The sequence below is a fragment of the Vulpes vulpes genome, chromosome 10 (assembly GCF_048418805.1).
Source record: "Vulpes vulpes isolate BD-2025 chromosome 10, VulVul3, whole genome shotgun sequence".
Lineage (NCBI taxonomy): Eukaryota > Metazoa > Chordata > Mammalia > Carnivora > Canidae > Vulpes > Vulpes vulpes.
In genome coordinates this window covers 57,153,716-57,167,921 of record NC_132789.1, presented here as the reverse complement: position 1 = coordinate 57,167,921, position 14,206 = coordinate 57,153,716, and the positions used below count along the sequence as shown (strand labels likewise).

At 34.3% G+C, this 14,206-nt stretch overlaps 1 protein-coding gene across 9 annotated transcripts in view; it reads left to right on the top strand.

The window, feature by feature from the left end:
- Nucleotides 1–14,206, top strand: part of OSBPL8 (oxysterol binding protein like 8) — a 145,995-nt gene that overhangs the window by 56,871 nt on the left and 74,918 nt on the right. For 6 of the 9 annotated variants that reach the window (XM_072724419.1, XM_072724420.1, XM_072724423.1 and 3 more), the window contains one exon: nucleotides 5,062–5,098. The exons of the other annotated variants lie outside the window; for them this stretch is intronic. In XM_072724419.1, coding sequence (XP_072580520.1) covers nucleotides 5,062–5,098 — 37 coding nt within the window. The remainder of the gene's footprint in view (nucleotides 1–5,061; nucleotides 5,099–14,206) is intronic. 9 annotated transcript variants of the gene reach the window in all.

Below are 14,206 nucleotides of genomic sequence, written 5' to 3'. Positions count from 1 at the left end.
AAATATATTTTGACTCTATTTTATCATAGATGGTTATGTCATTATACTAAGTAACATAGATTGAAAAGATCACTTTAAAAATTTACATTTTTTTCCAAAATGTAAATAGATTTTTTTTTTTTTACTGTAAAAATCATGCATATCAGTGGGGGCATATTTAAACAATACAGAAGAATGTAATAAGTAAAATTCTACCTTCTAGAGGCAACCACTTTTAATAGTTTGGTGGCCTCTTTACTAAGTTTGTTCATGTGTATTTGTCTTACATATGAAATTTTATAAAAGTAGAGTCATACAATCTTTTATAACCTATTTTTAAAAGTCAATGTATAATGAACAGTGAATAAAAAATCTTTAATGGCTACATAGTACTTAATTATATGAATATTATTTAATAGTAGATTATTATTTTAGATTACTGTAAATGATGTGATAAATATCTGTGGATGCCTCTTTTAATATTTTGGATGATCACCTTAGTATACATTCCTAGAAGTACATTTGCTGGATCAAAAGTCTGATTAGGTTATTTTAAAATAACTGCTTGGCAGGCCAGTTAATATTCTCTATCCAACAGTGATAAGCTCTAGTTCCTAGAAAAATATTTCCGTAAAATATCTCCTGTAAAACTCAGGGATAAAATGTACACAATGTGTGTTTTGCAGTTGATGCAAGAATATGAAAAGTTCAGTTGAGTATAGAGAAAGAACTCAAAAAAAAAAAAAAAAAAAAAAAAGAGAGAGAGAGAGAGGGCTCCTGTAGAAAAAACAAACAAATCTCAACTATATTTTAGATCTTTTCACTAAAGACTACTACCCTGAGGGCCAAAGATAACACTAAAGAGCGTGCTCTTGGGATGTTTTATATAATCCTCCTTCCAAATTGTGGCTTCTGAGAGCCAGCTGCAGAAGGATTGCTTCTATGAGTACAACTTGATCAACTTTTTTGGGGGCAAGAGGTGCAACTTGCTTGAAACTTTATTTTCAAATTGTATCAATGCTTAAGAAGCTTTTTGTACTTTGGCTTAAGCTCAAAAGATGACTTAAATCAATATGTATGTAAAAGGGAGGTGCTGTGCTTAAGGCAATGGAATCAAGCTATAACTCTTACGAGATTGTTTCTGTGTTATAAGGTGTCCATCTGTCCTGAGTTGCTTGGGCCTAAGGGGTTTCCCAGGATATAGGGTGTGATTATGAATTTCTACCTATTCCTTTATACTTCTGAAAGATGGCAAGTTTTATGCTAATTTTAGATGGCACGGCAAATACTTAGAAGTACATTAAGTAAAGTCCCATTTTTGCATAATGCTCTTTTCCTGAGATTTGTAGACTAAAATCAGTAAAGATTTAAGCTATACTTCCTGCTTTTAGTTAAAGTAGTTGATAGTATACTAATTAATAACAAATAGAAAAACTCTAGGTGTGTTACTATTATTTTACCATTTTCAGCCCATACTTTCTGCCAAAATAGAGATTCTGTTTATATGATAAAGAAATTGTTGAAATGACTGTATGGACGTCGTTGAAGGAATAATGATAAATATGATGTTATTCAATTAGAGGTAATGTTTGCATCATACCTTTAATGGTCTTCTTTGAATAAGCTGAGGAAAATTTCCTGGATTCTTTGAGTTTCTACTAGTATTTTGGTTCTCTAACAAAAGCCAAAAAGAGTTGACTAGCTTTTTATTTTTTTAAATATCTAAGATACTTGTGTAGATATTTCACATCAATAATTTCACATTGTCTTTATTCATGTGTTATACAAGATGGAACTGTGCCTAGTAGGCCCAGGTCCTAAAAGCAATAAAAGTAAGAAGTGTAGTGTGCGCGATCTAACAGGCACATAAGACTTCAGTGATATAAGTTACTTGGTAAAATTAATATGCAATCTTCAGTTATCCCTATCCCATTCCCCATTGGCATCACTTACAGGCAGCTCTGGGAGGATCATTTCACTTGGATCCCAGTTTAATGCCTTTGTATCCACAATTTTCTGGGGAAGGTTTCTGAAATCTTACTTCTTGTTATATTTCCACTTCTACTGGAGTGTTTCAGCTTAATTCTTAGTTCTGCTGTTCCATTATAATGTCTGTTTTCTGGTGCCTGTTCTTTTATTCTGTTGCATTTTTTGGTCTCTTGTGATTAGCTGTTCAGGTTCATATAACCTAACTCTCACACATATCATAATTTATACTGTTTCTTACAAACCTGAACCTTTCTCTGTACAAGTTTATAGATCCAGTTGCCTACTTGACATTTTGACTTGGATGTCTAGTAGATATATCAAATTTAACCTGTCTCAAACTTAACACTTCTGTTTTTCTTTCAGTAAACTAACCCCCTCAATGTCCTTTCCATCTCAGACAATGACAGTTCCATGCTCAGACGCCAACACTTACATCATTTTGATTTTTCTTTAAAATAAATAAACTTCATGTTTGGTCTGTTTGGAAATCCTGTTGGTGCTACCTTCAAAATATATTCAGAACTCAACCACTTCCTCTCCCCCTCACTTCTTACCTTGATCCAAGTCTCTTTCATTTCTCCCCCTACGTTATTACAGTAACTTCTGACTGGTTATACTCCTGTCCCTCTAGTCCATTCTCAACACAGCAGCCAGAATAATACTGTTAAAACGTTTTCAGGTTATGTCACTCAGAAATCCAGTGGCACCCCATCTCATTCAGAATAAAGCCAAAATCCTGACTAGGTCCTACACAGTCTGGCACCCATTTATTTATTTCTTTGACTTCATTTCCTACTACTTTACTATTTGTGTTGTATTCCAGCCTCTCTGGACTTTTTACTATCCTCCAAGCCCTCCAGACTTGCTCCCATCCCAATCCACCACTCTATACATGTTCCTCCCTTTGCCTAGAATATTCTTCCCCTTTATGTCCTTATCATAAATTCCCTCATTTTACTCAGTCAGTTCTGTAGTGAAGCCTTCTTAGGTCACCCTATCTTAAATTATAACTCCCTCTTCCTTAACATTTTATAAAACCTCATTCTCTGCTGATTTTTTCCTTAGTAACTATACTATATAATATGCAACAAATTTTTACTTGTTTAGTATGTTATTCATTTCTCCCACTAGAACATAATACCACAAAGGACAAAATTGTTATCTTTTTTGTTTACTCCTGTATCCCTTGGTGCCTAAAATGATACCTGTCTATATAATAGGTATTTATAAATATTTGGTTGGATGGATGAATGATAGGAATAGACAGTGTCTTTTCTGTTTTCCAGTATCATACTAGTTATTTATTGGTATATAACAAATCTGAAAATTAAGTGGTATAAAACAGCAAGCATTTATTATTTTATAATTTCTCTGGGTCAAGAATTCAAGAACAGTTTCTAGGTGTCCCTGGTTCAAAAATCTCTCATGTGGTTGTAGTCAAGCCACTGGGGGTGGGGTGGGGTGGGGAGGGGGGTTGCTGCAGTCTCATCTGAAAGCTTGACTGGGTAGATGGGAGGGCAAGGAGACCCAAGGCAGGAGATATGTTTACCCAACAAACTCACATGATGCTTGACATCATTCCTTCACCTCATGGGCCTGTCTACAAGACTGCCTCATGACTCTGCAGTTGGCTTTCCCCAGGGTGATCTAAGAGCTAGCAAGGGGCTATAAATAAGATGCAGGTCATAGTCTTTACAGTCTAATCTTGGAAGTGATGTTGATTCACTTCTGCTATATTCTATTCATTAGAAGTGATTCAGTGAGCCCAGAACATGCTCAAAGAAAAGGGATTATACACGAAGACAGGGGAATCCCTGGGGCCTTCATAGGGATTTCCTACCACAAACACTTTAATCTTTTCCCACATGCTTGCTCGTTGTGGTAACATGGCCATCAGTAATAAGGACTTAAACACAGTTAGTTCTTTGTCATTACAGCTATATTTTTTTTAGTTTATCTTTGAAGCTGAATTCAGTTTATAGAATAATGGGCAACTATGGAAAAATGACTAGAGCCAAATGCCATAAAGGAATTAGAATCCAATTTCAAGCATTAAGGAAGCAACAGGGCCAAGATTTTTTCCCTAGGAGGCAAAGCAAACACCTGCTACCTTTCTTTTTGGTCACGGATAATTAAGATTCCTTCATTCAATAATATAATCAGTGGGAATTTTAAATTTTTGTTACTTCAGTTTTGATGTTGCTGTACTTGGTATTTGAAATGAAGGAAGGCTGAGGATTCTGTTTCTACCAAAGGAAATCAAAACACTTGTCTATAGGCAACATTTAGCATAATGTTGTATGTTAAAATAGTAACTGGACGAAAGGTCAGTAGTCTTATTTCTTTGTGTTGATTTCAAGATATTCATTTCAGGATTAGATCTGCCTTCTTAAAGACCAGTAGCTCCACGTGATAACACTCCATATTAAGTGGGTCTTAAGAAAATTTTATCTGACAATAAAATTTATCATTCTAACCCATATTGCTCTTTGTTTTTTTTTGCCATTTGAGAAAAAAAAAATGTTCTACTTTGTTGATGTCTTTGTAAAAGCTCTTTGCACAATGCTTGGCATATAATAAGCACTCAGTAAATGTTCCTTTCTTTTTATAGACTGAATTTCTATGTAGTGTTAAGTGCTTTCATGGCATGCATAACTAATATTTAATAGTGCATGGGTGTTATAGATTTATAACCATTTAAATTTAAAGAATGAACAACTTTGGGCTGTCCCTTACATTTCTAAATAATTTTACCACTCCTAACCCATATCTTGAGTTTAAATTGAAAGTAATTTTTGACTTGAACAATTTTTAAAACAAAAATACTTTAGTTGATTATATTCTGGTCTTTCCGTCTTTATTTTCCAAAACTTAAATATTTGATATTGCTTAAGCCAAGATCTTTTTATGTGTGGCAGAGGACATTCCTTGTGAACTATGATTACTAGGATTGTTGTGCATGTGCTTTCTACTTATAAACTAATGCTTATTTTCCTTGTCCTTTTGTTTCACTGCTGCTTCAATCCTGATGCATTTTGCTTCTTCCTGGTTTGGATTGTATTTGTTTGCTGCTCAATTACCCTGCATTTAAAGCTTCTTGGTGATAGCAAAGATGTCCTTGGGCCATCAAGTAAGTAGCCGAAGTTTGAATGGCATATTTGGAGTCATAATATTTTGCTGTATAATTATAAAAGGCATACGTTATTTCTCTATTGATTATTAAGTCTTTTTCTTTTCTTTCCAGGCACTGAAATACTAAGTAAAGAATATAAATGGTCTTTCAGTGCCCATCTGAGTTTGGTAGTGTTTGGATATTTACTTCTTGATTGTCTAAAGGTGGATTATTTACTTAGCCAACTACCTAATTCATAATTCAAGACTTCTTCATAGCATTCCTCTCTACAATTATCATAAAGCATAGATCAGACTTCTTTGAGACTGGACATGGTACAAGAAATTCACTGCCATTTGAAAATGAGAAATACTGTTTTGATTTTTTTCCCCCACCATCTTTACATAATAAATAGGTTGCATAACCAAATTATCTATTTGTACTTTGGAGATTTCATAAGTGAAACATGTTTCATCTTAGAGATTTAGAAAATATACCCATTAAATTTATGTCTGGAGAAAAAAGGTTTTTTTTTTTTACCAGACACTGCTGGCTTTGAGGGACGATATACAATGAGTACAACATGTGCCCTGCCCTTAAGGATCACTATAGTTTAGCAGGGTTTTTATAGCCATTACTAGATAATTTCAGAGCATTATCAGAGAGGCAACTTTTGTATTAAAAATCATGGAATTACTGAGGTGAAAGGAACCTCAGATATCATCTAATTAAGTATTAACTTTGTAGATAAAGAGCCTGAAACTAAGAATTTAAATGACTAAGGAGTTAGAATTGGTTACTAGTCCAGTGTGTGCTCCCCATTTTAAAACATCAATGAAATCATCAGTTTGCTGATTTAAAATCTAACCAAATAATCAAAATATTATTGTGTCATAGATCAGACAAAGATTTAAACTTTATTGAAGAGCAATGTAGAAATTATATTGATGTAGAAAGTTTAGTATTTATTCCTTAAACAGTTTATATGACCACTGCAAGTCAGTTCACTGCTCTGGAGCTCTTTTTTTACAACCCCCACCCCCAATTGGTTAAACAAAGGGACTGAGCAAGATAATGGGAAGCATTCTTCTAGTTGTAAAATTCTTTGGTATGGATTTGTTGCTATTTGTCTCTAATACTGATTATAGTATGTATGTGATTTTTTTTCAAAAATTGAGACAACTCAATATGCAAAAATTCTTTTTAAAAGGCACCTGGCAGCTTCAGTCAGTAGAGCATATGTAGTTCTTGATTTTGGAGTTGTAAGTTCGAGCCTTGTGTTGGGTATAGAGATTACTTAAAAGTAAAAATAAAATCTTTTTGACAAAATCCTTTTTAAAGTTCTTAATTGCAACAATTCACAGTATTTTAAATATATTGTTTACTATACAACCAGCATTATTAGAATCATAGAAATTTTAAAAGTTGAAAAAGTATACAGATATCAAAACATTTTTATGTTTTCTTGTCAGCCTTACTTGTGATACCTGGCAGATATTTTCAGTGGATTTACCAATTACTTTAGTTACCTCATATATTTAGATGTTGGCTCAAACTGATTGGTGATGCTGAACTGACGAATAGAATTTTTTTAAGGTTTTATTTATTTATTTATTCATTTAAATACAGAGGGAGGCAGAGACACAGGCAGAGGGAGAGGCAGGCTCCCCATAGAGAGCCTAACTCAGGATTTGATCCCAGAACCCTGGGATCATGACCTGAGCCAAAGATAGACACTCAACCACTGAGCCACCCAGGTGCCCCTATAATTGAATTTTTAATGCCAAATACAATGGTTCTGTTGTACAAATTGGATTTTATAAATGGAGATCTTTAATTTCTACTTGGAATAGAAGAGATTTATTGTGGTCACATATTTCCTGCATACACAACTAAGAATATGTGATTTTATATTAGAGATGAGTTTATATTGTACTCTGCCAACTATTAAAAGGCTGAAGCTATATAATTACTAGAGATCACATATCTTTTAGAGTGAAAAGTGATTTCATTAATAGTGGGATCTGTACTGAATGAGAAAAAAACTATAATGATACATACAAACATATTTAAATTCTTTAAATTTACACCATTCTTTAAATTCTTTAAAGGGGAGCCTTAGTTTATGTATACAATGGAATATTACTCAGCAATTAGAAACGACAAATACCCACCATTTGCTTCAACGTGGATGGAACTGGAGGGTATTATGCTGAGTGAAATAAGTCAATCGGAGAAGGACAAACAGTGTATGTTCTCATTCATTTGGGGAATATAAATAATAGTGAAAGGGAATATAAAGGAAGGGAAAAGAAATGTTGGGAAATATCAGGAAGGGAGACAGAACATAAAGACTCCTAACTCGGGGAAACGAACTAGGGGTGGTGAAAGGGGAGGAGGGCGGGTGTTGGAGGGGAACGGGTGACGGGCACTGAGGTGGACACTTGACGGGATGAGCACTGGGTGTTTTTCTGTATGTTGGTAAATTGAACACCAATAAAAATTAATTAAAAAAAAATAAAGGGGAGCCTTAGGATTTATTTAGAGATTATTTATGACTTTAATTACTTTATTTTAGCTTTCTTAGATTAAGGGCAAATACCACACTATGAAGCTTGGAAAATTCTTCATATTTTTCTATTGATGAGTTGACTTCACAAAGTAAGATGGTAGTTATAGAATCATATTCTCCTTAGAAGTTACATTGGTATGTTAATATTAATTATTCCAGCATGTTTAATTTCTACTGTACTTAAGATAATACAATATGAATAGCAAAGTAGGTTAACGTTATTTCCACTATAAAGTAGAACCAGAAGAGGGCACTGTGATGCTATCTGTAATAGGTGAGGCAGTTGTGTCAGAAACTACGCTGGAGTCCTGCAGTGATTCATTTGTCAAAAATCTACCTAGTCATTTAGCACGTGTTTATTGTCATTTTTAGGCCAATACAGATAAAAAGGTGAATGCCCTTCTCGAGCTTACATTCAAATAGTCTAAGATTGTACAAGTGATGTAAGACATCAAAATGATTTTCATATTATACAGATCCTCTTGTCTGTATAGTTAATGTTTGTGAATGGGGTAAGAGAATAAAATAGGAAAAAATTCTAAATTTTTTCTAAATATATAGTTACTCTATTGCTATTTCTATAAACTCTCTCACTTCAAGATTATCAGAATCATAAATAGTAAGGAATTAGAAAGAAATGAGTAGAACTAAATTTACACTTTGCAGACTATTTCCTTCTTTATATAGTGAAGTTATTCAAGATAGAGATACCTATATCTTAGTGATGGAATACTGAAGTATACTTTAATCTACTAGCTGTTCTTCTCATAATGGTTTTTAAATTAGCCTAAAATGCCTCATACTACAAAAGAATATATGTGGCATATGTAAATCATAAAGCATAATCATCCAGTGAGTATGTATTGAAGCTACCACTTCAGAACTTGAATCTTTAGAATCCCTCATGTTCTATTTTTTTTTTATCCCTCATGTTCTAATATGTGCTTTTTCTCTCCTCTATCCCTGTGTATGCCTCCAAGAGGTGATGATAAGTTTGTATTTTTTGTCATTTGCTTTTTTAAAAAATTATTTTTTGATATTTTTAAATTCCATATGTGTCACTAAGTTTTGCTTAGTTAATTTTATGACTGATATCATGCTATGTGTCATTTTAGGACTTGTTTTTTGTAGCTAATATTATATTTTCAAGATTCAACCATGTTTTGGGGTATAGTTATAGATCATTCCTTTTCAGTGCTGTATGCTATTCTACGTGTATATCACAATCTATCTTATTTTCAGTTGATGAATATTTAAGTTGTTTTGATTTTGCTCTTATGAACGTTCTTATTTTCTCTTGGTAAATGCATATGAGTATTATTTCTAGGTATAAAGCTAAAAGGGAAATTGTTGGGTCCATAGGGTATGCTGAAATTCAGTTTTAATAAGGTAGTTCTATGTTGTTTTCTTTTTTTCTATGTTGTTCTCAAAGTGCTTATATCAGTTTATTCTCCAGAAGCAGTGCATAAAATGTCTCATTGTTTCCCATCCTTATCAGCATTTCTCTTATCAGACTAATTTTTGTCAGTTTTACTGAGTTTAAAATATTTGTTTCATTGTGATCTTGATTTGTGTTTTTCTGGTTACCAAAGAGGATGAACATCTTTTCATATATATATTGGCCTTTTTCATTTTCTTCTACGAACTCAATATTCAAGCCTACCCTTCCCTCCCCCAAATTTTTCTTTATCTTTAACTGAAAATTTTTTGTATGAGATACAATTTACATACAAACTTATATTAGTTTCAGGTATATAATGATGATTCAATATTTGTATGTTTTGCAAAATGATCACCACAGTAAATCTCATCAACATCCACCATCATACATAGATAAGAATTTTTTTCTTATGATGAGAGCTTCTAAGATTTATTTTCTTAGCAACCTTCAAATATGCAGTATAGTATTAACTATAATTACCATGCTGTATGTCACATTCACATCACTTATTTATTCTATAATTGAAAGTTTGTAACCTTTAATTCCCTTTGCCCATTTTGCCCACTCACTAACCCCCCCGTCTCTGGCAAGCACCAGTCTGTTCTCTGTATCTGTGAACGTGGTTTTTGGACTTGGAACATATGTATTTGTCTTTCTCTGTTAGACTTAATTTACTTAGCATGGTGCCCTCAGAGTCCACCCATGTTACAAATGGCAAATTTCATTCTTTATGGCCGAGTAATATTCCATTCATTTGTCAGTGGACACTTGGCTATGGTAAATAATAACATGCTGTGGTGAACATAGGGGTGCATATATGTTTTCAAATTTGCGTTTTCACTTTCTTCAGAAAAATATGCTGAAGTTTAATTGCTGGATTATATGTTAGTTTCTATTTTTGACTTTTCTAGGATCCTCCATACTGTTTCCATAGTGGCTACAATAATTTACATTCCCACCAACTGTGCATAGGTAGTCAGGTTTCTCCATATCTTTGCCAATACTTGTTATTTCTTTTCTTTTTTGATAGTAGTTGTTCTGATAGGTGTGAGGGGATAGCTTATTATGGTTTTGATTTGCATTTCCTTGGTGATTAGTGATGTTTAGCATCTTTTCATGTACCTGTTGGCCATTATTTCTTTGGAAAAGTGTTTATTCAGACCTCCTGACCATTTTTAAGTCAAGTTGTTTTTTGTTGATGAGTTATATGAGCTCTTGGTGTATTTTGGACATTAACTCCTTATCAGTTATATGACTTGCAAATAAATATTTTCTCCCTTTTAGTAGGTTGCTGGTTTCCTTTGCAGTGCAGAAGCTTTTTGGTTTGATGTAGTCCTGTTGTTTATTTTTTGCTTTTGTTGCCTCTGCTTTTGGTGTCAGATCCAAAAAACCATCACCAAATCTTATGTCAAGGAGCTTGCTACCTGTGTTTTCTTTTAGGAGTTTTAAGGCTTCAGGTCTTATATTCAAGTCTTTGATCTGTTTTGAGTTAATTTTTGAAGATGATGTAAGATAGTGCTCCAGTTTCATTCTTTTGCATGTGGCTGTCCAGTTTCCCCAGCACCACTTATTGAAGAGACAACCCTTTTCCCCATTATATATTCTTGGCTCCTTTGTCATAAATTAATTTGACCATATATTCATGGGTGTATTTTTGGACCCTCTATTCTTTTCTGTTGATTTATGTGTCAGTTTTTATGCCAGTACCATACTGTTTTGATTATTTGATTATCATTTTGATTAGCTCTGATTTATAGTTTGAAACCAGGGAGCATGATGCCTTCCACTTTGTTCTTCTTTTTCAAAATTATTTTGATTATTCAAAGTCTTTTGTGGTTCCATACAAATTTTAGAATTTTTTGTTTTATTTCTGTGAAAAATGCTATTGGAGATAAAATAAACATTTTTTAAAGATTTATTTATTTTAGAGAGCCTGCATATGAGCCAGGGGAAGAGCAGAGGGTAGAGGGAGAGGAAGTGGGGAAAGAATCCCAAGCTAAGCCAGGAGCCCTAGGAGGGGCTCTATCTCATGACCTGAGCCTAAACCAAGAGTTGGACACTTAACTGACTGAGCCACCCAGACGCTCTTCCATTGGAATTTTGATAAGGATTGCATTGAATCTGTAGGTTGCTTTAGGTAGTATGGACATTTTAACAATATTAATTATTCTAATCCATGAGCCTGGAATGTCTCTGCATTCATTGTGTCTTCTTCAGTTTCTTTTATCACTATCATATAGTTTTCACTATACAGGCCTTTAACCTCCTTGGTTAAATGTATTCCTAGGTATTTTATTCTTTTTGATGTATCCCTAAATTTTCCTATTGAATTGTCAGTGTTTTTCCAATTGATTTATAGGGTTTTTATTATTTTTTTAACATATTCTGGATACCACCCCTTTGTTAATTATATGTGATGCAAATATCCCATTTTCCTTTTTTACTTTTTATGGTACCTTTTGATTAAAGGCAAATATAAAGTAGAATTTATCAATTCTTCTTTGGTTAGTGCTTTGCTGTGTCTTTTAAAGGAATTATTCCCTACTCCATGTTTATAAAGATACTCTGTATATTTTTTCTAAAAGGTTTTAAGTTTTGCTTTTTTATATTTATGCCTTTAATTTTCATAAAACTATTCTTTGTGCATGATATAAGGGTTAGGATCTAATTTTCCCATACCCCATTTCCTAGGAGTGGTCTTTTTTGTCCCTACCTCTTTTGTATATCTAGGCTCAGCATATGCATGCATTTCATAATGAGAGCTCTCTGTTATGTTCTTTAGGGTCAGTTTGTTTCTTCCTACGTTAGTACCATACATTTTAAATTTTAATAACAATTTTTAGGAATTTTTTTAAAAAGATTTTATTTACTTATTCATGAGAGACACAGAGAAAGAGAGACAGAGACATAGGCAGAGGGAGAAGCAGGCTCCCTGCAGGGAGCCTGATGCGGAACTCAATCCAACACCCCAGGATTGTGGCCTGAGCCAAAGGCAGACAGACGCTCAAGCACTGAGCCACCCAGATGCTCCAATTTTTAGGAATTAAATGGATCTTAAATTTTGTAACCAAAGGAACTGCCATTTACTTTATGGTAATGAAGTTTCATAAAAGTATAAATTTTGTTGATGGGTTTCTTCTGCATGATTCTATTGAACACCTTTGCTATGCCGGAACCATACCAGGACTTGAGGATTTATGGAAATACAAGGCAGACAAAATTCTCTTCTCTTGTAGAACTTGTGGCCTAGTGGAGAAGGCAAACAATAAACAAGCAAATGATACAATTTCAGATTGTGATAAGAGCTACAAGGAAAATCAAGTTCGATAAAGTGATAGAGTATTATTGTGGCAGAGTGCACACTATTCAAAAAAATTTTATAAATTGTATTATATTAAAATTAAGAACTTACTAATCACAGGCACCATGAAGAGCTTTTCTGAAGAGATAACATTTGAACACAGACAACAAATGATGAGGGGGTCAATAATGTGAACATCTGGGGTAGGAGTTTTCCAGGTAGAGGGAACCAGAGATATAAAGACCCAGAGACGGGGGCAAAATGGCAAGAAGGCCATTAGAACTAGATGCCAAGTGACTAAAGAGGAGAGTAATAGAAAATCAGGCTGGAGAGGTAAGCGGGGGCCAGCCACTTTTGAGTTCTTATGCCATGGAATTTAATGCAAATATAATGGAAAGCCATTAAGGATATTTCTGCATGGTGCAAATCTGATTCATGATTTTCAGATTGTTCATGTTTCTAATTCTTTTTTTTCTATTTTTTAAAATTTATTTATTTTTTATTGGAGTTCAGTTTGCCAACATATAGCATAACACCCAGTGCTCATCCCGTCAAGTGCTCCCCTCAGTGCCTGTTACCCAGTCACCCTCACCCCCCACCCACCTCCCTTTCCACCATCCCTCGTTCGTTTCCCAGAGTTAGGAGTCTCATGTTATGTCTCCCTCACTGATATTTCCCACTCATTTTGTCTCCTTTCCCCTTTATTCCCTTTCACTATTTTTTATATTCCACAAATGAATGAGACCATATAATGTTTGTCCTTCTCCGATTGACTTGCTTCACTCAGCATAATACCCTCCAGTTCCATCCACGTCGAAGCAAGTGGTGGGTACTTGTCGTTTCTAATGGCTGAGTAATATTCCGTTGTATACATAGACCACATCTTCTCTATCCATCATCTTTTGATGGACACCGAGGCTCCTTCCACAGTTTGGCTATTGTGGACATTGCTGCTATAAACATTGGGGTACAGGTGTCCTGGCATTTCACTGCATCTGTATCTTTGGGGTAAATCCCCAGCAGTGCAATTGCTGGGTCATAGGGTAGCAGGTTTCTAATTCTACTCAAGGAGCAAGAGAGAAAGTCTGGAGACTAGGTAAAAATCTGTTGCTGTGATCGAGTGGAAGAGTAATGGTGACTTAGAACAGGGTGATAGTAGTGGAAGTAGAAGTAAAAGGATTCTGGTTAAATTTTGAAAGTAGACTACAAAAATCTTACAGATGAATTGGATGTGAAGTGTGAAAGAAAGAGGAAATATAGAAGAATATATATCTTAAGGTTTTTGGCTTGAGAATGGTGGGGAGGAGAGTTAGTAATTCCACTAAATAAAATGCATGAGAGGGTGGTTTGGAGAATAAAAAGAATCAAGAATTAAGCTCTGGATAAATTTAAGGTGCCTATTAAATAGTAGCAGTTATTATAGGGCAGGCAATTGGACATATGAATTTAGTTCAGGAAGAGATACACATTCAGGAGTGTATAGATTCTTTTTTTATGGAGTCTGTAGTGAAGACAGAATCATATTCCCTCAAAATAAAGCTAAAGCTTTTGTAGGTGGAAAGTACAGAAACATATTGAAAGGACATGGAGATCCTAGGGCACTGTAGATTTGGTCACAGTTTACCCTGTTCTTCATTGAATCTGTTTCTCTTTTCTGTCCTCTCTGCAACTGGGCATTGCTCTTCTTTATTAGTAGCCTGGCCAAATAGGTGAATAACAGCCTTAAACACGATTTAAATTAGTTACTAGGGCAGCAGGCTTTTAAGAGATTAGACTTTGGAACCAAATGCTCCTGAGTTAGGCATTGTACCT